This window comes from Culex pipiens, chromosome 1 (assembly GCF_016801865.2).
Source record: "Culex pipiens pallens isolate TS chromosome 1, TS_CPP_V2, whole genome shotgun sequence".
Classification (NCBI taxonomy): domain Eukaryota; kingdom Metazoa; phylum Arthropoda; class Insecta; order Diptera; family Culicidae; genus Culex; species Culex pipiens.
This window is the reverse complement of record NC_068937.1, coordinates 28,451,986-28,479,597: the sequence shown is the minus strand read 5'-3', so window position 1 is coordinate 28,479,597 and position 27,612 is coordinate 28,451,986. Positions and strand designations below refer to the sequence as shown.

The 27,612-nt window shown below is 35.9% G+C and overlaps 2 protein-coding genes across 2 annotated transcripts; one reads left to right on the top strand and one right to left on the bottom strand.

The window, feature by feature from the left end:
- The first annotated feature begins 590 nt into the window (after positions 1-590).
- On the top strand, positions 591-7,962 carry LOC120413707 (mitochondrial ornithine transporter 1). Its single transcript, XM_039574627.2, has 2 exons — positions 591-1,682; positions 7,112-7,962. The coding sequence occupies exons 1-2, from the start codon at positions 1,616-1,618 to the stop codon at positions 7,960-7,962; spliced, it is 918 nt and encodes a 305-aa protein (XP_039430561.1). The 5' UTR covers positions 591-1,615.
- Positions 7,954-27,458, bottom strand: LOC120413705 (uncharacterized). Its single transcript, XM_039574625.2, has 2 exons — positions 25,590-27,458; positions 7,954-8,172 (listed from the first exon to the last, which is right to left on the bottom strand). Exons 1-2 carry the CDS (start codon positions 27,363-27,365, stop codon positions 8,071-8,073), a joined length of 1,878 nt encoding a protein of 625 aa, XP_039430559.1. The 5' UTR covers positions 27,366-27,458; the 3' UTR covers positions 7,954-8,070.
- Positions 27,459-27,612: the final 154 nt, after the last annotated feature.

The following is a 27,612-nucleotide window of genomic DNA, read 5'->3' as shown; positions in this document are numbered from 1 at the left end:
CTAAGCTAAGTGATTGTTGATAGGCCATTAGTCGGCATTGAATGTTTGTTGTGGCTAAAGCCTCATCTATAATCAAACTTGCGCAAACTCTTGCGAAAACATAATCATCAAGTTGATCCAGTTGTCAGTAAAGTATCGACCATCGGTTGCTGCGATCCCTGTCCGACATCGAAGTAACAAAGTAAACAGGGGCAAAAGTGACAGACCCAACCAAGACGCAACATTATGCGATTTGCCACTGTGTTATAAACGCAGTAAAAATCACGTTACTCCCACAGGAAAAAAAATGAAAAAAAGAAGTTACTGGTTCAATGCTCGTTTCAAGAAGTTTTTCCAATATAATCAAACTGCCGTCGGTAATGTCGATAATTGTAGATAACAGCCAAAATAGGTATATACTTTTTCCAGGTAGACGACTCCTACACCAGTGCCGACATTTACTTCCCCATCCGTCGAAAGGCGTAATCGGACAAATCTCGTAACGAAAAATGATGTAAGTTGAATGAAAATGTGGGATCGTTATAAATTTGACTTCAATCTTTTTCTTTATTTCTCACATAGGTCAAACATATGACATCAAACCACATTCTACTTCGCTTCATGAGCAGTGAGAAGTGGGAAAGTGAACAAGTAATCGATACACGCTGATCTCACGACTACAAGCATCACACCAATACAACCAGTCCGAACCACGTGCTACTCTCACTATCAACGCATGTACAGACCGTATTACGACAACATAACCGGCCCCTTCGACATCGTCACATCCAAGCCTAGTTGCTGCAGTTAATCAGTGTGCAAAAAGTGAAAACTAGTTCCTGATAAGTGGAGTGTCCTCTACCTGCAGACCAGCTACGTCACCAGCAACAACAGTACAACAATACCCCCTGAAGCCTGGAGGTACAGGAAGCCCGCAGTTTATTGCACCACAGAGCGTTGAAGTCCGGAGATGTTTACGAAGCAGATGAGCGCTGATAAGCGCAGAGAATGAGGAGCCCGTCACTCACTCAGACGTTGCGCGTTGCCTGCTACCTTATCAGAGACTGGACGGGACGGACAACAACAGCTCGTAAATATTATTTTGGACACACGATTGTTGAACTTGAAGTGCGCAGAAATATCCATTCAGTCGCGATTGCCGCAAGTGTACGGACGCGGTGCGAGAGTTGTCTTGCCCAGGTGAAACCCTCAACGAATCTGCGGGGAACATCCGACGACACGTGAATACGGCAAGCAGTATAGAAGACCCGTTGATAAGAGCAGCTCGAGCCCCCCCTCAGCGTCAAAGTCTGACGCAATCGATCGTCACTTCGAACACACTTCTTGGTGATTCAGCTGGGGTTTAACCGAAGATCCCGCAGAGAAGCGGTCAGCAACTGACTGTTTTAGTCTATCGCGGCGTTCGCTACAATTACAACGTACTCGCGTGGAGCAGCAATTAGTACAAATCATTACTACAGGTGCAGAGCAGAAACGGGTTTCAACGTGCGAATTTCGATTCAATTTTGATAAGAGAAGGAGGAGGACCGTTATCAGGTGCCCATTGATAGTCTGAAGGAGTAGGTGGCAACGACATCAAGAGAAACCCCTAAGGAAAAGAGATCTTCCCACAAGAATGCACGGAAAGGGTGAAGGAAGTGGGTTCAAGACCGGTGTGATAGATCTGGTGGCGGGATCGCTGGGTAAGTTTCGCGGGAAAGTGTGATTTTTTCTTTAAATTGCACAGCGTGGAAGGTATTTCACAAGCTTGACTAGTGATGATTTGAATAGGTCGAAGCAAGCGTGGCGATAAGAGGAATAATTGAAGAATGGCGAGATTAAAATTTTTACGCGTTCGTTGTTGTGAATCATTATTGGACTTGCCACTTGACATTGAAAAGAGTGTTTTTTTTTCTAGTGAAAAAAGCATGTTTTGAACGCATCCGTGTTATGACTGCGGTTATTAGCAACAAACAGAATTTATATGTTGTTGTGAATGATGCTTGATTGAAGTTTATGCGACACGAACGTTAAGAGCGAGTTTTTCACCAATGTGCAACAGGTCGTATCGAGGTGCTCCGATTTGGATGAAACTTTCAGCGTTTGTTTGTCTCTACATGAGATGAACTCATTCCAAATATGAGCCTTCTACGACAAAGGGAAGTAGGGTAAACGGGCATTGAAGTTTGAGGTCCAAAAAACATGAAAAATCTTAAAATTGTTCGCATTTCCGTAAAACTTCATCAATTCCAACTCTTTTAGATGCATTCGAAAGGTCATTTGAAACCCTTTGAAATGTGCCATAGACATCCAGGATTGATTTAATTTTTTCTCTTAGCTTTTGCAAATTACTGCTCAAAATGGATTTTTTTAAAACCTTAATATCTTTTTGCAGCAGTCTCCAACACCAATACTCCTATAGGTCGAAAGTTAAGGAATTTCATGGACTATAAGCCTATGGTATTAACTTTTTGGTCAATCGCAGTTTTTCTCAAAGTTTTTCGATTTTTCTAGAACAAACATTTTACAATGTTAGTTTTTGCCCTGTAGGCTTCCATAGATGCACCTTTTGGTCTCAATTTTGTCATATTCGGAATCCTCGGAAAATTTCACGTTAGTTAGAAGTATTGGAGTTGTAAATTTGATATAAAAAATAATGAAATAAAACACTTTTGAAAAAAGAAATAGATCTTATTTACCATGTGATCAATACGTCAAATGCTGTATCAAGTGGGCGAAAACCTGTTTTTCCCATAATCCAACAAATTGTTAAAAAATATTTTAATTCATTCTGAATGGCATTTTTTCAATCAAATTTACGATTCCATCACTTCTAACTAACTAAATTTTCCGAGGATTCCGAATACAGTCGACTCTCTGGTTGTCAATATCCAAGGGACCGTCGAGGAAGAGAATCATCAGTTTACAGAACGATGCAAAATGAAGACTCGATTGAAATTTGTTTTTTCTTGCTGACCAGCTATAGGAAAGAATCATGGCATTGTCCAGCAAACAAAAACAAATAAATGTCAAACACCCTTCAAAGCTTCGTTTCTCAAATAAAAATGTCTATGCAAGCCATGAGAAAGTAAAATTAATGACAACCGGAATAGATTTTTAAAGCAAATAGAATTCAAGGGACCGTCGAGGAATAGATCCTTCAAGCAAGAGAAAATATCGAGGAATAAAGACAATCGAAGTATGCAGTTTGAAGGGACTGAAGAATTCATAGGTAACTGGAGCATTATTGATATCGAGAAGATCGACAGCCAGAGAGTCGACTGTATAACAAAATTGAGACCAAAAAGTGCCTCTATGGAAGCCTAAAGGGCAGTGTTTAAGTCGCAAATTTGGAAATCGGTGTACTAATTGTTTTGTTCGGTTCATGTTTTATCGGTATATGCACTTCGGAAGGAATAGGTAAAGAAAAAAATCAAATGGGCAGCAACGGCAGCTAAAGCAAGCCAGAGAGGGCAAAGAAAAGCCCCAAGAAATCGTTCTGTCTCCTTTGTTCTGCTGTTCGTAAAGCGGTTTCTTGACCCCTTTCCTTCCGATCTGCGTATACTAGCCTTTCAGTCGAATTCAATCAAATACACTCAAACCTCGATGGTTTGACATCAACTGTTGTCAAACGAGCGGGGTCACTTTTAAGCTTGACACCCCTTTTACACGGAGTTCACACACACTACCAAATGTATGTTGTGATAGTTTGCGTGAGCGCCGTGTAAAAAGTGACAGTTCGTCACTTTTTAGTTTGACTTTGACCAACCAACGGGGTACAAACTAAAAAAGTGTCAAACGAGAAAGTGACCAACCACCGGGGGTTGAGTGTAAATCAAAACATTATGCAAAAAATCCAACTCGGTAAAAGTACGACTCGTGCTGGAAAAATCTTCTTTTTAAAACATGTTGCATAAACTACTTTTTTTTGTTTTGATAATGTTTTTCAGGACACCCTAAAACCAAATACAGTCATGCCTCGGTTTTGCACGTCTCGGTTTTGCACTGCCCCGGTTTTGCACCGTTCAGCTGCCTCGGTTAAGTACGGCCCAGTGCTTAACTGAAGCACAGAGCTTATGGGTTTTTGGCTATATGGGAGACATTGGCTTTAATCGTATGAAAAATCATGCAAACATCAAAAAATTATAGTGTTTTGGAATCGGGATGATGTCAGTTATCCATTAAATCTATTATTTCATGAAAATTTTCACAAAAATACGTATTTTTCCTATATTTTGAAAGTTCTTTTTTTTCTCTAAAGAATCCAAAAATATATTGTTATTGGAATATGGGTATCAAATGATCCGGTTTTTTATACATTTCTGATATAATAACAAATTTTTTAGAAAATACTCCAAATTTTCACAAAACTACGTTTTTTTGAAAAAATACTCAAAATTTCAATTTTTACAATATGGTTATCAAACGATCGGGATTTTTTCATACATTTCGAATGTAATAACTACATTTTTAGAAAATACTCAAAATTTTCACAAAAATACGTATTTTCGAATAAAACACTCAAAATTTTAATTTTTACAATATGGGTACTGAACGATCGGGATTTTTTTCATACATTTCGAATGTAATAAAAACATTTTTAGAAAATACTCTAATTTTTCACAAAACTACGTATTTTCGAATAAAATACTCAAAATTTCCGTTTTTACATTGTGGGTATCAAACGATAGGGATTTTTTCAGACATTTCGAATGTAATAAAATTTTTTTTTTTTTGAAATACTCAAAATTTTCCCAAAACTACGTATTTTTGTAAAACTTTTCAAAATTACAGTTTTTACAATATGGGTATTAAATAATCAAATAATTTTTTTCAAAAATACGTAGTTTTGTGAAAATTTTGAGTATTTTCATTGTTTTAATAACTTTCGAAATGTATGAAAAAATCCCGATCGTTTGATACCCATATTGTAAAAACGGAAATTTTGAGTATTTTTTTCGGAAATACATAGTTTTGTGAACATTTGTTTTTTTTTTTCAAAAAATATTGTTATTACATTCGAAATGTATGAAAAAATCCCGATCGTTCAATACCCACATTGTAAAACGGAAATTTTGAGTATTTTTTAAAGAAAATACGTAGTTTTGTGAAAATTTGGAGTATTTTCAAAAAAAATTGTTACTACATTCGAAATGTATAAAAAAATCCCTATCGTTTGATAAGGACCATCCATAAACCACGTGGACACTTTAGGGGGGGGGGGGTATGGCGATTGTCCACGATCCATACAAAAAAGATTTTTTTTTGTATGGACAATTATCCACGAGGGGGGGGGGGGGGGTGTTGAGATTTCCAAAAAAGTGTCCACGTGGTTTGTGGATGGTCCCATACCAACATTGTAAAAACGGAAATTTTGAGTATTTTTTTCGGAAATACATAGTTTTGTGAAAATTTGCAGTATTTTCAAAAAATATTGTTATTACATTCGAAATGTATGAAAAAATCCCGATCGTTCGATACCCACATTGTAAAAACGGAAATTTTGAGTATTTTATTCGAATATACGTAGTTTTGTGAAAAATTTGAGTATTTTCTAAAAATGTTGTTATTACATTCGAAATGTATGAAAAAATCCCGATCGTTTGATACCCATATTGAAAAAAAAGAAATTTGGAGTTTTTTTTTTTCAAAAAGACGTAGTTTTGTGAAAATTTGGAGTATTTTCTAAAAATGTAGTTATTACATCCAAAATGTATAAATAGCCTGATCATTTGATACCCATATTGCAATAACAATATATTTTTGGTTTCTTTAGAGAAAAAAAATGCATTTTTGAAATACAGGAAAAATACGTTTCTTTGTGAAAATTTTCATGAAATAATAATTTTAATGGATAGCTGACATCATCCCGATTTCAAAACACTACAATTTTTTGATGTTTGCATGATTTTTCGTACGATCAAAGCCAATGTCTCCCATATAGCCAAAAACCCATAAGCTCTGTGCCTCGGTTTTGCATCCCCATATGCGGTGCTAAACCGAGGCATGACTGTTGACGTAGGGGGAGGGCTGGATTTGCCGTCTTTTCAGCGAACAAGAAACACCGTTCATTTTAGTGATCTTAATTGCTAAAAGCTGTTTATTAAACATTAGTAATTTGGTTAAACTAGATATAATTTTACTCACAAAATAGGTTTCCTAACCCAACTTCATTCCCAACTTAGAGCAGCAATTTGGTGCGTTGCGAAAACTGTAACAAATAATTCTTAATTTTTCCTCCTGCGGTTTACGCCCACCAACTTACTCATGAATTCTTTTCACTGACTTTTCTACAATTCAAACGCACTATCCTGATTGGACATCTAAGAATAAGTCTGCTTTAACTGAGATTAAAAAGAACATCAAATTACTCGCCTACTAATCTTGTGCGTTAAATCTTCTTATTCGCTATCGCTCGCCTAGATATAGACCGTTGCTCACCATCGCCTAACCCTACGTTAAGATCTTCGAGTTCGTAAGCACATCGGCAATTTCAGCGGCAACACATGACTGTATTGAAGATTTATTGTACCATTTGAAAACAACCCTGAAATTGAGATGTAAAATCAAAATCATTCCCGAAAATCTAAAATTTGTTTGATTGGGTTTCATTTTTCCAATGTTTCATACATGAGAGGGAAGAGATGAGTTCTCATTCGAATATAAGAGCTCGAATCACACGGAAAAAATGAAATCACATGCGTGAACAAAGTTCATGGCATCGAGAACCAGAGAGAATCTGTTCAACCTTTATTGCACATTTACAAATTTGCACCATACATGTTGAACAAAAGTCTTTCTGGTTTCCGATGCCGTGAACTTTAAAAATAAATGAATTATAAAAAAAACCAGTTCAGGCTTGAATGTTGAATGTGAATTGTAAACATAATCAACATGGAAATTATAAAATTGTGTTGAGATATTTAAATGTCAGCTGAATTTACAGTGTTTAAATATTATGTAAAATTTACTGTGACGAAACATACGACACAAATTAGCGCCACCCGAAAAGATAAGATTCGCATATTTACGATGTCTGTAAAAAAAACGAAGCCAACAATTGCCATCACGTGAAGATTATTTTAATTTCGCCGCTAAAATTAGTCTTCAATTCTCTCTTGTATTTTTCCAGGTGGCATCGCCCTGGTCTACGTCAGCCAACCGATGGACACGGTCAAAGTGAAGATGCAAACCTTCCCCCATCTGTACCAAAACATGATCGACTGCACAACGAGCACCTTCAAACGGGACGGCTTCATCCGCGGCCTGTACGCCGGAACCGTGCCCGCCCTGATCGCCAACGTGGCGGAAAACTCCGTAGTATTTGCGGCGTACGGCGCCTGCCAGAACCTGGTCGCGACCGTCAGCCGGAAGCCGTCGGTGTCGGAACTGACCGCGCTGGACAACGCCACGGCCGGCTTCCTGGCGGCCTTTTTCTCCTCCTTCACGCTCTGCCCCACCGAACTGATCAAGTGCAAACTCCAAGCGTTGCGCGAGGTTCAGCAAACCAACCTGGCGGCCAACGAAAAGGTCCGGCACATCTCCCCCTACCAACTGACGAAGCAGATTCTACGCGCCGAAGGCATCCCCGGCATGTTCCGCGGGCTGACGTCGACGTTCGCCCGCGAAATGCCCGGCTACTTCTTCTTCTTCGGCGGGTACGAAGCCACGCGGGAACTTCTGGCCAAGCCGGGCCAGCCGAAGGACGAAATCGGACCGCTGAACACGATGGTGGCCGGTGCCGTCGGCGGAGTCGCCCTCTGGACGGCGATCTTCCCCGCGGACGTGATCAAGAGTCGCATCCAGGTGCAGAGCCTCACCCACAGTATGACCCGGGTCGGGATGGACATCTTCCGGAAGGAGGGCTTCCTCGCGCTGTACAACGGGCTGCAGCCCACGATCGTGCGGACCATTCCGGCCACGGCGGTTCTTTTTGTCGTCTACGAGTATTCAAAAAAGCTCATGACCGAGCTGTTTATGTGAAAGTAGCATTTTTTTTTTCGTTTTTATTACTAGCAACTGTTGTATTGTTTTTTTTTGCATTTCTTAGGTAGGAACAAAATATAACAAAAAATAAAAGAGAATTACTTACTAAACGGTACTTTTCGGGTTGTTGAGGAGGGGGTTCAGCTTGTCAAATAGATAGCCATCGCGTGACTCCGGGGCGAACGTTGGCCATTCGTGCCAAGGTATCTGAAGAAAACAGAAATGGTTTGAATAAATGTAAATTTGGTATGATGGTTTCAAGAAATTTTTAAATTTGGAACGTGTTTGCAGCAGTACTTAAACAGAAATAAGAGTTTCTGTAACAAGTGGCAGAAAGAAGATCTATTCAACACGAGTCGTACACAATTAATTTTTTTTTAGAATTCGGTAAACCTTATGTCAAAATCAACAAAATTTTACCGAATGTCGGTAGTATGATAACCAATAACGAACCATCAACACGGGTGACATTGAGTCTGGGGGTGAGATTGGGTCATACAAATTTCAGCATTTTTGTATGACCCAATCTCACCCCCAGACCCAATGTCACCCCTGATGACGGTACCGAATTTTAATAAGTTTTTACCGAATTCGCAATTCGGGCCTTGACCGATCTTATGCACTAGGTTCCCGACGAACACGCACTGCCCTTACACCTACATCTCACCCTTGCTCAGTACGAGCAGCACGCTAGAACACGCTTTGAGTGTTCGTGCCAGGCATGCACACCTTCTTTTCCGGTTACGCATTTTAACTCGGCCGGGGGTGGTACATTACGTAGGGTTTGATGTAAGTATAAGCGCCTAACCATTTATAGTGTGCCTAACAACTTTCATTAAAGCAAAAACTGTTTTATTTTTAGTTTGAGCATGAGCATGAGCATGAGCATGGTTGACTGCCAATGAGCTGCTACTCCGTTATTGACAGATCAGCTGAAGTTAAACAATGAATCAAAAATGATCAGTGGGAGCCAACCATCCGTTCACTGTTTAACCCCTGAAGATCCCTACTTTATTAGTCAATACCGGCGCCCTCCCAAGAAGCCTGCAGTTCAACGAAAGGGAGGAATGTTAGTCCGATAGTTGAAGTTGCAGACTCATCAAGCACACAGTTTTTCGCTATATACTTGTTGATACCGCTTGAGACCGTTGAATCCACAGCATCTCCTTCAAGCATCACGTGATTATTATTTTTTGGGTTAGTAGGATAAGGTATTGGCTTTTCGATGCCTCCCGAGCTACGATGCTATGGGGAGGACTTTCATAACAGACCCGTCGGCGAGCCTTCCGAGCAACGATGCTATGGGAAGGTCTTTTTGGTTAACACACAAAGACACTCACACACAATTATTTCACTCCACTATTAATTAATCCAAAATGTCAGTGCGTCTTTCGATCATTATATAGAAATGTTTTTTTCACCATTAAAAATAAAACCTTATTCAAAACATTATACACAATTTACCGACGCCGTGCCTTCCGATCAACGATGATATAGGAAGGGCTTTGAAAATCACAAAACAATTAATTAAGATCTCAAAAAAAAATCACAAAAAAAATCACAAAAAAACACCAATTACTCAACGAAAATTACGCTCAAGACACAAATAATTCAGTAAGTCATGCTATTATTCGATTAGCACAATCACTCATCCCATACGAACAGCGACACAAAAGCACACCAAAGAATTAACCTGAATAATCACGATTTCGCGTCCCCACTTCCAGCGCACCAATGATGCTATTATTCGATTACCACAATCACTCACTCCTTATGAATAGCGACACAAAAGCACACAAAAAAAAATAACCTGCATAATCACGATTTTGCGTCCCCACTTCCAGCGCACCAATGATGCTATTATTCGATTAGCACAATCACTCATCCGATACGAACAGCGACACAAAAGCACACCAAAAATTATCCTGAATATTCACGACTTCGCGTCCCCACTTCCAGCGCACCAATGATGCTATTATTCGATTAGCACAATCACTCATCCGATACGAACAGCGACACAAAAGCACACCAAAAATTAACCTGAATAATCACGACTTCGCGTCCCCACTTCCAGCGCACCAATGATGCTATTATTCGATTACCACAATCACTCATCCGATACGAACAGCGACACAAAAGCACACCAAAAATTATCCTGAATAATCACGACTTCGCGTCCCCACTTCCAGCGCACCAATGATGCTATTATTCGATTAGCACAATCACTCATCCGATACGAACAGCGACACAAAAGCACACAAAAAAATTAACCTGAATAATCACGACTTCGCGTCCCCACTTCCAGCGCACCAATGATGCTATTATTCGATTAGCACAATCACTCATCCGATACGAACAGCGACACAAAAGCACACAAAAAAATTAACCTGAATAATCACGACTTCGCGTCCCCACTTCCAGCGCACCAATGATGCTATTATTCGATTAGCACAATCACTCATCCGATACGAACAGCGACACAAAAGCACACAAAAAAATTAACCTGAATAATCACGACTTCGCGTCCCCACTTCCAGCGCACCAATGATGCTATTATTCGATTAGCACAATCACTCATCCGATACGAACAGCGACACAAAAGCACACAAAAAAATTAACCTGAATAATCACGACTTCGCGTCCCCACTTCCAGCGCACCAATGATGCTATTATTCGATTAGCACAATCACTCATCCGATACGAACAGCGACACAAAAGCACACCAAAAAATTAACCTGAATAATCACGACTTCGCGTCCCCACTTCCAGCGCACCAATGATGCTATTATTCGATTAGCACAATCACTCACTCCTTACGAATAGCGACACAAAAGCACACAAAAAAAATAACCTGCATAATCACGATTTCGCGTCCCCACTTCCAGCGCACCAATGATGCTATTATTCGATTAGCACAATCACTCATCCGATACGAACAGCGACACAAAAGCACACCAAAAATTAACCTGAATAATCACGACTTCGCGTCCCCACTTCCAGCGCACCAATGATGCTATTATTCGATTAGCACAATCACTCATCCGATACGAACAGCGACACAAAAGCACACCAAAAATTATCCTGAATAATCACGACTTCGCGTCCCCACTTCCAGCGCACCAATGATGCTATTATTCGATTAGCACAATCACTCATCCGATACGAACAGCGACACAAAAGCACACCAAAAATTAACTTGAATAATCACGACTTCGCGTCCCCACTTCCAGCGCACCAATGATGCTATTATTCGATTAGCACAATCACTCATCCGATACGAACAGCGACACAAAAGCACACCAAAAATTAACCTGAATAATCACGACTTCGCGTCCCCACTTCCAGCGCACCAATGATGCTATTATTCGATTAGCACAATCACTCATCCGATACGAACAGCGACACAAAAGCACACCAAAAATTAACCTGAATAATCACGACTTCGCGTCCCCACTTCCAGCGCACCAATGATGCTATTATTCGATTAGCACAATCACTCATCCGATACGAACAGCGACACAAAAGCACACAAAAAAATTAACCTGAATAATCACGACTTCGCGTCCCCACTTCCAGCGCACCAATGATGCTATTATTCGATTAGCACAATCACTCATCCGATACGAACAGCGACACAAAAGCACACAAAAAAATTAACCTGAATAATCACGACTTCGCGTCCCCACTTCCAGCGCACCAATGATGCTATTATTCGATTACCACAATCACTCATCCGATACGAACAGCGACACAAAAGCACACCAAAAAATTATCCTGAATAATCACGACTTCGCGTCCCCACTTCCAGCGCACCAATGATGCTATTATTCGATTAGCACAATCACTCATCCGATACGAACAGCGACACAAAAGCACACCAAAAAATTAACCTGAATAATCACGACTTCGCGTCCCCACTTCCAGCGCACCAATGATGCTATTATTCGATTAGCACAATCACTCACTCCTTACGAATAGCGACACAAAAGCACACAAAAAAAATAACCTGCATAATCACGATTTCGCGTCCCCACTTCCAGCGCACCAATGATGCTATTATTCGATTAGCACAATCACTCATCCGATACGAACAGCGACACAAAAGCACACCAAAAATTATCCTGAATAATCACGACTTCGCGTCCCCACTTCCAGCGCACCAATGATGCTATTATTCGATTAGCACAATCACTCATCCGATACGAACAGCGACACAAAAGCACACCAAAAATTAACTTGAATAATCACGACTTCGCGTCCCCACTTCCAGCGCACCAATGATGCTATTATTCGATTAGCACAATCACTCATCCGATACGAACAGCGACACAAAAGCACACAAAAAAATTAACCTGAATAATCACGACTTCGCGTCCCCACTTCCAGCGCACCAATGATGCTATTATTCGATTACCACAATCACTCATCCGATACGAACAGCGACACAAAAGCACACCAAAAATTATCCTGAATAATCACGACTTCGCGTCCCCACTTCCAGCGCACCAATGATGCTATTATTCGATTAGCACAATCACTCATCCGATACGAACAGCGACACAAAAGCACACCAAAAAATTAACCTGAATAATCACGACTTCGCGTCCCCACTTCCAGCGCACCAATGATGCTATTATTCGATTAGCACAATCACTCACTCCTTACGAATAGCGACACAAAAGCACACAAAAAAAATAACCTGCATAATCACGATTTCGCGTCCCCACTTCCAGCGCACCAATGATGCTATTATTCGATTAGCACAATCACTCATCCGATACGAACAGCGACACAAAAGCACACCAAAAATTAACCTGAATAATCACGACTTCGCGTCCCCACTTCCAGCGCACCAATGATGCTATTATTCGATTAGCACAATCACTCATCCGATACGAACAGCGACACAAAAGCACACCAAAAATTAACTTGAATAATCACGACTTCGCGTCCCCACTTCCAGCGCACCAATGATGCTATTATTCGATTAGCACAATCACTCATCCGATACGAACAGCGACACAAAAGCACACAAAAAAATTAACCTGAATAATCACGACTTCGCGTCCCCACTTCCAGCGCACCAATGATGCTATTATTCGATTAGCACAATCACTCATCCGATACGAACAGCGACACAAAAGCACACCAAAAATTATCCTGAATAATCACGACTTCGCGTCCCCACTTCCAGCGCACCAATGATGCTATTATTCGATTAGCACAATCACTCATCCGATACGAACAGCGACACAAAAGCACACCAAAAATTAACTTGAATAATCACGACTTCGCGTCCCCACTTCCAGCGCACCAATGATGCTATTATTCGATTAGCACAATCACTCATCCGATACGAACAGCGACACAAAAGCACACAAAAAAATTAACCTGAATAATCACGACTTCGCGTCCCCACTTCCAGCGCACCAATGATGCTATTATTCGATTAGCACAATCACTCATCCGATACGAACAGCGACACAAAAGCACACAAAAAAATTAACCTGAATAATCACGACTTCGCGTCCCCACTTCCAGCGCACCAATGATGCTATTATTCGATTACCACAATCACTCATCCGATACGAACAGCGACACAAAAGCACACCAAAAATTATCCTGAATAATCACGACTTCGCGTCCCCACTTCCAGCGCACCAATGATGCTATTATTCGATTAGCACAATCACTCATCCGATACGAACAGCGACACAAAAGCACACCAAAAATTAACCTGAATAATCACGACTTCGCGTCCCCACTTCCAGCGCACCAATGATGCTATTATTCGATTAGCACAATCACTCACTCCTTACGAATAGCGACACAAAAGCACACAAAAAAATAACCTGCATAATCACGATTTCGCGTCCCCACTTCCAGCGCACCAATGATGCTATTATTCGATTAGCACAATCACTCATCCGATACGAACAGCGACACAAAAGCACACCAAAAATTAACCTGAATAATCACGACTTCGCGTCCCCACTTCCAGCGCACCAATGATGCTATTATTCGATTAGCACAATCACTCATCCGATACGAACAGCGACACAAAAGCACACCAAAAATTATCCTGAATAATCACGACTTCGCGTCCCCACTTCCAGCGCACCAATGATGCTATTATTCGATTAGCACAATCACTCATCCGATACGAACAGCGACACAAAAGCACACCAAAAAATTAACATGAATAATCACGACTTCGCGTCCCCACTTCCAGCGCACCAATGATGCTATTATTCGATTAGCACAATCACTCATCCGATACGAACAGCGACACAAAAGCACACCAAAAATTAACCTGAATAATCACGACTTCGCGTCCCCACTTCCAGCGCACCAATGATGCTATTATTCGATTAGCACAATCACTCATCCGATACGAACAGCGACACAAAAGCACACCAAAAATTAACCTGAATAATCACGACTTCGCGTCCCCACTTCCAGCGCACCAATGATGCTATTATTCGATTAGCACAATCACTCATCCGTTACGAACAGCGACACAAAAGCACACCAAAAATTAACCTGCATAATCACGACTTCGCGTCCCCACTTCCAGCGCACCAATGATGCTATTATTCGATTAGCACAATCACTCATCCGATACGAACAGCGACACAAAAGCACACCAAAAATTAACTTGAATAATCACGACTTCGCGTCCCCACTTCCAGCGCACCAATGATGCTATTATTCGATTAGCACAATCACTCATCCGATACGAACAGCGACACAAAAGCACACCAAAAATTATCCTGAATAATCACGACTTCGCGTCCCCACTTCCAGCGCACCAATAAAAAAAAAAAACTGTTTTATTTTTAGTTTGAATTTAAAAACTAGTTGTTATTTTACTGTGTATTGTTTTCTCTTGAAATCTTTCCTAGTGTTGAGTCGTGTTTATATGTAGCTATTTCTTTTGTCGCGGTGTTTTGTTACAATTTTTGGTCCTAAGCATCTTATAAAAGTTTTTCAAAAGTACAATAGTAATATTTCTGTTGATTCTTTGATCATTAAAAATTGAGTAAGGGCTCAAACCTCACTTGTTTTAAAGAAAAGGGTGAAGATTGAAAACAATGGACAGTGAAAGAAATATATTATTGAAGAATCAATAGTAAAAGAAAGATAGTAATTAATGAAGTAGATAAAGAAATTAACAATAGAGCAATTCTCTACGAAATCGGTCTTTTTTCTTCAATTTTAATTTTTGTATTTTTTAATCCGGCTGAAACTTTTTTGGTGCCTTCGGTATTCCCAAAGAAGCCATTTTGCATCATTAGTTTGTCCATATAATTTTCCATACAAATTCGGCAGCTGTCCATACAAAAATGATGTATGAAAATTCAAAAATCTGTATCTTTTGAAGGAATTTTTTGATCGATTTGGTGTCTTCGGCAAAGTTGTAGGTATGGATACGGACTACACTGGAAAAAATAATACACGGTAAAAAAAATTTGGTGATTTTTTTATTTAACTTTTTATCACTAAAACTTGATTTACAAAAAAACACTATTTTTAATTTTTTTTATTTTTTGATATGTTTTAGAAGACATAAAATGCCAACTTTTCAGAAATTTCCAGGTTGTGCAAAAAATCACTGACCGAGTTATGAATTTTTTAATCAATACTGATTTTTTCAAAAAATCGAAATTTTGGTCGTAAAAATTTTTCAACTTCATTTTTCGATGTAAAATCAAATTTGCAATCAAAAAGTAATTTACTAAAATTTTGATAAAGTGCACCGTTTTCAAGTTATAGCCATATTTAAGTGACTTTTTTGAAAATAGTCGCAGTTTTTCATTTTTTTAAATTAGTGCACATGTTTGCCCAGTTTTGAAAAAAATATTTTTGAAAAGCTGAGAAAATTCTCTATATTTTGCTTATTCGGACTATGTTGATACGACCTTTAGTTGCTGAGATATTGCAATGCAAAGGTTTAAAAACAGGAAAATTGATGTTTTCTAAGTTTCACCCAAACAACCCACCATTTTCTATCGTCAATATCTCAGCAACTAATGGTCCGATTTTCAATGTTAATATATGAAACAATTGTGAAATTTTCCGATCTTTTCGAAAAAAATATTTTTGGAATTTTCAAATCAAGACAAACATTTTAAAAGGGCGTAATATTGAATGTTTGGCCTTTGTGAAATGTTAGTCTTGATTTGAAAATTCCAAAAATATTTTTTTCGAAGAGATCGGAAAATTTCACAAATGTTTCATATATTAACATTGAAAATCGGACCATTAGTTGCTGAGATATTGACGATAGAAAATGGTGGGTTGTTTGGGTGAAACTTAGAAAACATCAATTTTCCTGTTTTTAAACCTTTGCATTGCAATATCTCAGCAACTAAAGGTCGTATCAACAAAGTCCAAATAAGCAAAATATAGAGAATTTTCTCAGCTTTTCAAAAATATTTTTTTCAAAACTGGGCAAACATGTGCACTAATTTAAAAAAATGAAAAACTGCGACTATTTTCAAAAAAGTCACTTAAATATGGCTATAACTTGAAAACGGTGCACTTTATCAAAATTTCAGTAAAGTACTTTTTGATTGCAAATTTGATTTTACATCGAAAAATGAAGTTGAAAAATTTTTACGACCAAAATTTCGATTTTTTGAAAAAATCAGTATTGATTAAAAAATTCATAACTCGGTCAGTGATTTTTTGCACAACCTGGAAATTTCTGAAAAGTTGGCATTTTATGCCTTCTAAAACATATCAAAAAATAAAAAAAATTAAAAATAGTGTTTTTTTGTAAATCAAGTTTTAGTGATAAAAAGTTAAATAAAAAAATCACCAAATTTTTTTTACCGTGTATTATTTTTTTCCAGTGTAGTCCGTATCCATACCTACAACTTTGCCGAAGACACCAAATCGATCAAAAAATTCCTTCAAAAGATACAGATTTTTGAATTTTCATACATCATTTTTGTATGGACAGCTGCCGAATTTGTATGGAAAATTATATGGACAAACTAATGATGCAAAATGGCTTCTTTGGGCATACCGAAGGCACCAAAAAAGTTTCAGTCGGATTAAAAAATACAAAAAAAATCGAATGACCGAAATCCTAGAGAACTGCTCAATAGTTAATAAATAGAGGCAACAAACAAGCTTAGATTGTATAAGGGCAATTTATAGGGCAGATGAAAAATTATTCAAATAGATAAATAAAGATAAACAAAATTGACATCGCTACCAAATTAAGGGAAAACAGACAGTTTGTTACAGCAGCATCAATTAGTAAACAGAGTGGAAAAGCGTTGAGAAATAAGAGAATCAAGAAAATAAAATCGAAAACAAATGGACGATAATAAACAGAAGGCGTGTTACAGAATCAGTGAAACAAAATAAACAGAATATAGATGGTAGATAGAGAGCCTGGAGCCTATTAGAGGACGGACACCTCAAACCAAAAGCACCAAACGAAGCACGAGAACTTTCAAACGGAGGTACCAATCGAGCAAAAGACAAAGGATTTTGCTCGATAGGCACCTCCGCTTGACAGCTCCCGCGCCTCGATTGGCACTTCAGGCCTGAGACGTCCGTTCTCTAACAAGCTCCAGGCTCTCTAATGGTAGATAAAAACGGAAAGAAGAGAAACCCCGTTGTGCGATGTTTCAGGTACATCCACAGCAGTTGACTCAACATACTGCGAATCAAAACAATACCGTCTACAATCACAAATTACTTCCCTTTCCCACATTGTCGCGCCCCTTTCTTTTAGCCGTCTCGACTCTGACCCGCGGTGGTCAAAGGTTTACGATCCGTTTCCACAGGCCACCAGCTAGGTCATCATGAAAACCAAGCCAACGTGGAGGTAAGAAAATAGGACACTCGCAAGGAACCAGAGCTATACTGTTCTGATCAAGATAATTCGGATGATCTAACAGAACTACGGATGTAGTTAGTTACGCTCCTTTCAGGATGTTCCTTACGTGGACGTCAACCGAAGAGCACGCAACAAGGCCAGTGCCATTGCATGCTCTTAGGTATCAATCCTTGGCCTGCAATAAGTTTTTACCGAATTCGGTAATTTTCAGTTTACCGAACTGTTCAGCAATTGAAATGTCAGTTAACTTTACCAAACTCGGTAGTGTGTACTGTACATATACAGTACTTGTTTGGTAATTGGGATGAACGAAAAATAACGAGGGAACCACCGATGCATATTATTTCTCTACAAAATAAGAACATTAAAAAAATTTAAATTTGTTTCTAAAGTTTACCAATCAACTACAATTTGACTTGAAATTCGAAAACTAAAACAATATTTTTAATTTGTTTAACATGCATCCTCTCACCCCTTGATCATAAGGTTTGTTATTGTTTTTTGACGGTTGTCTACTTAAAATCTAAAATTTTATAATCTTTAATTTTGGATATCATTTAGGAATCCGGATTATTGAACTTCCCTTGGTATTAAAAAAATCACACATATGGTATTGGGGTCCTTTTCGACCCCAAACTTGAAAAAATCTTCAAAAATCCAGTTTTTTACCGATTCTTTTGATCACAAATGAAAACATAGGACTTCCCCTTTCCGAAACCGGCCTGGAAAACCGGATTTCAACCAATCAGGATGCTACGGCATATTAATATCAGGGCCAGGTGACCTACCGGTTCCGGAAACCCGGAACATCCGAAAAGTTCATGTTTTAAGGCTGGTATGCAGATCGGAAGGAACGCAAAACTTCATATAAAAAACGCCCAAGAAACGGTCAAGGAAAGGGTCACAAAAAGATTTTTCTTAAGCGGAACGCAGCTGAAAAGGAACAACAACGGAAAGTGGCGTTTGACGTTTCTTCGCGCGGTGCTTGTTTGTAATATGTTTTGATGAAAAAATCAAAGAATTTGAATTTTGCTTTTTGAATGCGACTGAAAGTTACAAACGTTTTAATAATTTTATATTCGTTAGAATAATAGAAAATCCCGGCGAATCTCAAAATGCAGAATCTTGAAATTAAAAAGACAGATTTAGTTTTTTGGTCGAAACGGAGTAAAAGATATAAGTTGTTTTTTTTTTTTTTTTGCTATTAGCTCACGTGTCGCCAACTATTGTGAGTTTGTGTGGATTGTGAGTTCACTGCACTGTCTGATTAATTCAACCTAGTGGGACCGAAATGAAATAAACCGGAGTTAAAATAAACTTGACAATAATCATTCAAATATATATTTTCTTACTGAAAAATTTAGTAATTATCTGATATTTGACAATACAAATGATTTAAAAATAAAAATTTGAAAATATGTAAAAACAAATATTTCAGTAATTTCAAATAACAAAACAAAAATTAAGAAAATTCCAACCATAATTTGGAAATTCAAAAAAAATCTGCAGGATTGAAAAAAATATTTAAGTCGAGATTGAAAATGTATAGATTCAATAGCTCAAATTAAAATTTCAAAACCTTAAAAATTTAGAAATTAAGTCAAAATTTCAAAATAAAAAATTGGAATTATAGATTTTCCAAAAAACATATTTACGAAAAACCCGAAATTCTAACATTTAAAAGCTCTATTTTTTCAAAAAACAAAAAAAAACTTAAAATTCCAGAATAAAAAAGTGGAGTTCAGAAATTTCAAAATTTAAGAATTTAGGAATAACAAAAAACAACAAAATTAAGAAATTTAAGAATTTTTAAGAATTTAAGAATTCAAGAATTCAAGAATTTAAGAATTTAAAAATTTAAAAATTTAAGAATTTAAGAATTTAAGAATTTAAGAATTTAAGAATTTAAGAATTTAAGAATTTAAGAATTTAAGAATTTAAGAATTTAAGAATTTAAGAATTTAAGAATTTAAGAATTTAAGAATTTGAGAATTTAAGAATTTAAGAATTTAAGAATTTAAGAATTTAAGAATTTAAGAATTTAAGAATTTAAGAATTTAAGAATTTAAGAATTTAAGAATCTAAGAATTTAAGAATTTAAGAATTTAAGAATTTAAGAATTTAAGAATTAAAGAATTAAAGAATTTAAGAATTTAAGAATTTAAGAATTTAAGAATTTAAGAATTTAAGAATTTAAGAATTTAAGAATTTAAGAATTTAAGAATTAAAGAATTTAAGAATTTAAGAATTTAAGAATTTAAGAATTCAAGAATTTAAGAATTTAAGAATTTAAGAAATTAAGAATTTAAGAATTTAAGAATTTAAGAATTTAAGAATTTAAGAATTTAAGAATTTAAGAATTTAAGAATTTAAGAATTTAAGAATTTAAGAATTTAAGAATTTAAGAATTTAAGAATTTAAGAATTTAAGAATTTAAGAATTTAAGAATTTAAGAATTTAAGAATTTAAGAATTTAAGAATTTAAGAATTTAAGAATTTCAGAATTTAAGAATTAAAGAATTAAAGAATTAAAGAATTAAAGAATTTAAGAATTTAAGAATTTAAGAATTTAAGAATTTAAGAATTTAAGAATTTAAGAATTTAAGAATTTAAGAATTTAAGAATTTAAGAATTTAAGAATTTAAGAATTTAAGAATTTAAGAATTTAAGAATTTAAGAATTTAAGAATTTAAGAATTTAAGAATTTAAGAATTTAGGAATTTAAGAATTTAAGAATTTAAGAATTTAAGAATTTAAGAATTTAAGAATTTAAGAATTTAAGAATTTAAGAATTTAAGAATTTAAGAATTTAAGAATTTAAGAATTTAAGAATTTAAGAATTTAAGAATTTAAGAATTTAAGAATTTAAGAATTTAAGAATTTAAGAATTTAAGAATTTAAGAATTTAAGAATTTAAGAATTTAAGAATTTAAGAATTTAAGAATTTAAGAATTTAAGAATTTAAGAATTTAAGAATTTAAGAATTTAAGAATTTAAGAATTTAAGAATTTAAGAATTTAAGAATTTAAGAATTTAAGAATTTAAGAATTTAAGAATTTAAGAATTTAAGAATTTAAGAATTTAAGAATTTCAGAATTTAAGAATTTAAGAATTAAAGAATTAAAGAATTAAAGAATTAAAGAATTTAAGAATTTAAGAATTTAAGAATTTAAGAATTTAAGAATTTAAGAATTTAAGAATTTAAGAATTTAAGAATTTAAGAATTTAAGAATTTAAGAATTTAAGAATTTAAGAATTTAAGAATTTAAGAATTTAAGAATTTAAGAATTTAAGAATTTAAGAATTTAAGAATTTAAGAATTTAAGAATTTAAGAATTTAAGAATTTAAGAATTTAGGAATTTAAGAATTTAAGAATTTAAGAATTTAAGAATTTAAGAATTTAAGAATTTAAGAATTTAAGAATTTAAGAATTTAAGAATTTAAGAATTTAAGAATTTAAGAATTTAAGAATTTAAGAATTTAAGAATTTAAGAATTTAAGAATTTAAGAATTTAAGAATTTAAGAATTTAAGAATTTAAGAATTTAAGAATTTAAGAATTTAAGAATTTAAGAATTTAAGAATTTAAGAATTTAAGAATTTAAGAATTTAAGAATTTAAGAATTTAAGAATTTAAGAATTTAAGAATTTAAGAATTTAAGAATTTAAGAATTTAAGAATTTAAGAATTTAAGAATTTAAGAATTTAAGAATTTAAGAATTTAAGAATTTAAGAATTTAAGAATTTCAGAATTTCAGAATTTCAGAATTTAAGAATTTAAGAATTAAAGAATTAAAGAATTTAAGAATTTAAGAATTTAAGAATTTAAGAATTTAAGAATTTAAGAATTTAAGAATTTAAGAATTTAAGAATTTAAGAATTTAAGAATTTAAGAATTTAAGAATTTAAGAATTTAAGAATTTAAGAATTTAAGAATTTAAGAATTTAAGAATTTAAGAATTTAAGAATTTAAGAATTTAAGAATTTAAGAATTTAAGAATTTAAGAATTTAAGAATTTAAGAATTTAAGAATTTAAGAATTTAAGAATTTAAGAATTTAAGAATTTAAGAATTTAAGAATTTAAGAATTTAAGAATTTAAGAATTTAAGAATTTAAGAATTTAAGAATTTAAGAATTCAAGAATTTAAGAATTTAAGAATGTAAGAATTTATGAATTTATGAATTTAAGAATTTAAGAATTTAAGAATTTAAGAATTTAAGAATTTAAGAATTTAAGAATTTAAGAATTTAAGAATTTAAGAATTTAAGAATTTAAGAATTTAAGAATTTAAGAATTTAAGAATTTAAGAATTTAAGAATTTAAGAATTTAAGAATTTAAGAATTTAAGAATTTAAGAATTTAAGAATTTAAGAATTTAAGAATTTAAGAATTTAAGAATTTAAGAATTTAAGAATTTAAGAATTTAAGAATTTAAGAATTTAAGAATTTAAGAATTTAAGAATTTAAGAATTTAAGAATTTAAGAATTTAAGAATTTAAGAATTTAAGAATTTAAGAATTTAAGAATTTAAGAATTTAAGAATTTAAGAATTTAAGAATTTAAGAATTTAAGAATTTAAGAATTTAAGAATTTAAGAATTTAAGAATTTAAGAATTTAATAATTTAAGAATTTAAGAATTTAAGAATTAAAGAATTTAAGAATTTAAGAATTTAAGAATTTAAGAATTTAAGAATTTAAGAATTTAAGAATTTAAGAATTTAAGAATTTAAGAATTTAAGAATTTAAGAATTTAAGAATTTAAGAATTTAAGAATTTAAGAATTTAAGAATTTAAGAATTTAAGAATTTAAGAATTTAAGAATTTAAGAATTTAAGAATTTAAGAATTTAAGAATTTAAGAATTTAAGAATTTAAGAATTTAAGAATTTAAGAATTTAAGAATTTAAGAATTTAAGAATTTAAGAATTTAAGAATTTAAGAATTTAAGAATTTAAGAATTTAAGAATTTAAGAATTTAAGAATTTAAGAATTTAAGAATTTAAGAATTTAAGAATTTAAGAATTTAAGAATTTAAGAATTTAAGAATTTAAGAATTTAAGAATTTAAGAATTTAAGAATTTAAGAATTTAAGAATTTAAGAATTTAAGAATTTAAGAATTTAAGAATTTAAGAATTTAAGAATTTAAGAATTTAAGAATTTAAGAATTTAAGAATTTAAGAATTTAAGAATTTAAGAATTTAAGAATTTAAGAATTTAAGAATTTAAGAATTTAAGAATGGAGGAGAGCCATGCTACTTTCGGATTTTTTTTTCTCTTGATGAACATCCAAAGCTTTTCTTTTGATGATGATTGTTCCATTGCTGATTTTAGATTTTTCTGATTTTAAATTAGAAAAAAAAAACTTTTCGATTTTTTTTTTTAGAATTTTTGATCATTATTTTTTTTAAATTTTATTTAATTTTCAAATTTTAGAATGTAGATTTATTAAATTATGAATCTAGAAATCATTATAATCATTAATATTATAAAATACAAGTTGATTTGATTGATTGATTTTTCCAAACTTTGTTTTTTTACTGATTTAATTTATGAATTCATACTGGAAGCCCATGGCGCATTGGTTGTTTTGAAAAAGTAATCTAGAATTATTAGCTTTAAAATTTTCAGGATATTTGAAATTCAAAATTTTAAAAATTTTAACCTTAAATTTCAGACCTTTTAATTTTTTTAATTTAATATTTTTAGTTTTTCATTTTGTTTTTAATTTTAGAATGTGGGTTTTTATATGAATTTATAAATCTTAATCTTAATATTATAAATATTATAAATAAATAATTATATAAATATTACAAATTTGCAGTGCTGATTTTTTCAAACTTAGATTTTTTTTACTCACTGATTTATTTTATAAATGGCACTCAACCTTCCGGTGGTTGGTCAAAGTCAAGCTAAAAAGTTACGAACTGTCACTTTTTACTAGAGTTCTGTGTGTAGAGGGTGTAAAACTAAAAAGTGACCCCGTTCGTTTGACAACAGTTGGTGTCAAACCATCGGGGTTTCAGCGTATAAGTTTTGGAATCTGAGATTCCTAGAAATTTTTAATTAAAAATGTTAAAACTTTCAAAATTTTAAATATAAAATTTAAAGATTGTTTTTTTTAGAATGTAGTTCAATTATGAATTTATGAATAATTTAATATTCTAAATTCCAATCCAATTCCAACTATGAATTTTTGAATATAAAATTTGTATCGAGATTTTCTTGCAGGCCAAGTGCGAATGATGCTGATGATACCTCTTCAGTTGACGCTCAGGCGAGGAACATCCTGGAAGGAGCGTCACTGACTACGTCCGTAGTCCTGTTAGATCATTCTTGATCAAGACAGTATAGCTCTGGTTCCTTGCAAGTGTCCTATTTTCTTACCTCCACGTTGGCTTGGTTTTCATGATGACCTAGCTGGTGGCCTGTGGAAACGGATCGTAAACCTTTGACCAAAGTCAAAGTCGAGACGGCTAAAAGAAAGGGGCGCGACAATGTGGGAAAGGGAAGTAATTTGTGATTGTAGACGGTATTGTTTTGATTCGCAGTATGTTGAGTCAACTGCTGTGGATGTACCTGAAACATCGCACAACGGGGTTTCTCTTCTCTTCATTCTCAGCTACCACCTATCTTCTGTTTATTTTGTTTCACTGATTTTCTAACGCGGCTTCTGTTTACTATCCTCCATTTGATTTCGATTTTACTCATTTGATTCTCTTATTTCTCAACGCTTTTTCACTCTATTTTACCAATTGATGCTGCTGTAACATACTTTCTGCTTTCCCTTAATTTGGCAGCGATGTCAATTTTGTTATCATCTGCCTTTTCTTTATTTATCTATTTGAATAATTTTTCATTTGCCCTATAAATTGCCCTCAATACAATCTAAGCTTGTTTGTTACCTCTATTTATTAATTATTGTTAATTTATTTATCTACTTCATAAATTACTATCTTTCTTTTACTATTGATTCTTCAAATAGTATATTTCTTTCACTGTCCATTGTTTTCAATCTTCACCCTTTTCTTCAAACAAATGAGGTTCGAGCCCTTACTCAATTTTTGGAGTGATCAAAGAATTAACACAAATATTACTATTGTACTTTTGAAAAACTTTTATAAAATGCTTAGGACCAAAAGTTGTAACAAAACACCGCGACAAAAGAAATAGCAACATAAAAACACGACTCAACACTAGGAAAGATTTCAGGAGAAAACAAAACACAGTAAATAACAATAAGTTTTTGAATTCAAACTAAAAATAAAACAGTTTTTGCTTTAATGAAAGTTGATAGGCACACTATAAATGGTTAGGCGCTTATACTTACATCAAACCCTACGTAATGTACCACCCCCGGCCGAGTTAAAATGCGTAACCGGAAAAGAAGGTGTGCATGCCTGGCACGAACACTCAAAGCGTGTTCTAGCGTGTTGCTCGTACTGACTCAGAGCAAGGGTGAGATGTAGGTGTAAGGGCAGTGCGTGTTCGTCGGGAACCTAGTGCATAAGATCGGTCAAGGCCCGTTCTTACACTGAAAATTGCGAATTGCGAATTGCGAATAAAATTTGTATCGAGATTTTCTTGATAATCGATTTTAGTGTACTATTCACAACTTACGTTGAATTACATTAAATTACAGATCAATTTCATGATAAGCTCCGAGAGAGCGCCTTCTTCTTCTCAAGATTTATCGACTCCAAAAACATCAACCGATAATTTAATCTACACTTAAAATACATCACAGAAAACTTCCATAACTCACCACCACCGTCTCGTACCCCACCGCCGCCAGCTGCTTCAGCTTCATCGCGAACCCGCCGGTAAAGCGGTGCTGATCGCGCACGTAACAGTTCCACGACCCGGCCACGATCGCCACCAGCCTCAGCCCCTTCTCGTTCGCTCCTCGCTCCCCCAGCAAGCACTCCCTGCTCAGGATGGCACCCGAGTACTGCGGCGGACAGTGCGCTTCCACGTCCTCAAAGGCGCCGGTGGTTTCGTTGAAGAGGGCGATCACGTCCGGGCGTTGGTAGTGCGGGAGTACGTGGATTATGTGGGCGAAGCGGTGGCGTTGGGTGAAGGTCGACTGGATTTCTAGGAGCATGCGGTCGGATTTGGTTAGGCGGTACTCGGTGCTGGGGACGTAGTCCTGGGTCAGTTTGGCGACCACTTTGAGGGGTTTTTCCGGGAAGAGGTTGCCGGAGTAGGTTGGGGCGTTGATGCGCAGGAAGGAATTGAGGGCGATGACTTCGCGGCCGGCGCCGGCCACGTTGCGGCCGTAGGTCATCTGGAGGAAGCGCCGGTCGAAGGCGGCCGTGATGAGCTCTTCGCTGTAGATTTCTTTGAGGGTGAGGAAGTTCAGAAGGGAGAGGTAGGACTTGGGGTAGGTCGTGATTTCGTGGATTCGGGTGGGGAGTTCCGATTGGATGGCGCGCATGAGGTTGAGGTCTTTTTGGCTTGGGAGATCCATGTTGAAGTGGGCCAGGGCGAACACGATGCGCTCCATGTCTTTGAGGCGGAGTTGTTTGATGTTCTGGGAGAAGCGGTCGATGATGGCTTCCAGGATTGGTTGGTGGCAGAGGTGGATGTCGGTTCCTAGCAGGGCCAGGTGAAGACAGCAGAACAGTGATAACCGGGGGACTTGTGGGACGAAGGTGGACAGCAGTCGTTCCATGGACTGGGCATGAGCGATTCTTGAAGAGTAGCGGAGCAGTTTCAAAATCGCTGCTAAACTTATGTCCTGAACATCACCCGCGTGATGAATCGTCAGTTGGTAAATCCTCTCAATAAGTTCCACACTCCGAACCGGCGTCATAGTCTTGAAGAATCCCATACAAAGCACCGACAAATCATCAATTCCAAAGTTGTAAAAGTTCTTCTTCAAGTTGATCTCAATGTCGACCATGTTCTCCACCGGAACCCGCGTCAAATTAATATAAAACACCGTCTTCACCAGCTGATCCTTGTTCAGCTTCCTCATCTTGCCACTAATCTTCCACACGGCCTTCCCCACAAACCTCCCCACCTTCGCCAACCTCAACGGGTACCACTGGTCCGCCATAAACAGCAACCGGTCCGTGTCCCACTCCGGAACCCTCCTCAAACAAGCCGCATCAACCGCGTTCCAAATGCGCGCATAATTCCGCGTGTCCACCGCCGGAGTCGGCCCCATCTCCACCAGCAGATTCAACACCCGCACCAGCTCCTCGTACCCAAACTCCGGAACCTTCTCCGCAAGCCCCCTCGCGAAATCATCGAACCGTTCCTCCGAGATACAAACCCCTTCGTTCCGACACTCCGCGACCACCTGTGATAACCGATCCAGCAGTTCCGTTTCGCTTGCAGCGAAATCCCGAACTGTTCCGCTGGGCGCAAGGATTCCCCTTTGAATCACCTGGTGCGCGAAGTCATTTTCCGCGTCGACGAACTTTTTGGCCGCTACAAATCCGGTCGTGTGGATGGGCCTCAAGGTGGTGGGGAGAGCCGGGAGGAGCCGACGGAATACCGCGGATGAGCAGAGCGAAACGGTTCGGGTGAACATGATTTTTTGGAAGTTGTGAATTTCACATAACTCTGGGCACGCACGAGGAGGAACGTCGCGGTTTGTTTTGGTTGTGAAATGCCGCGCGCGGAATCAAAACAAATCGGAGAAACGTCAAGGTGATGTAATGTGCAAGGTGAGCGAAAAGTGTGATCATTTTAGGGGTGCGCAACATTAAAACCATTCGATTTAGCGATTTTTTATGTTTTTGAGTTTATTTTTTCAGTTTTAGATTCAAAAACCTTTA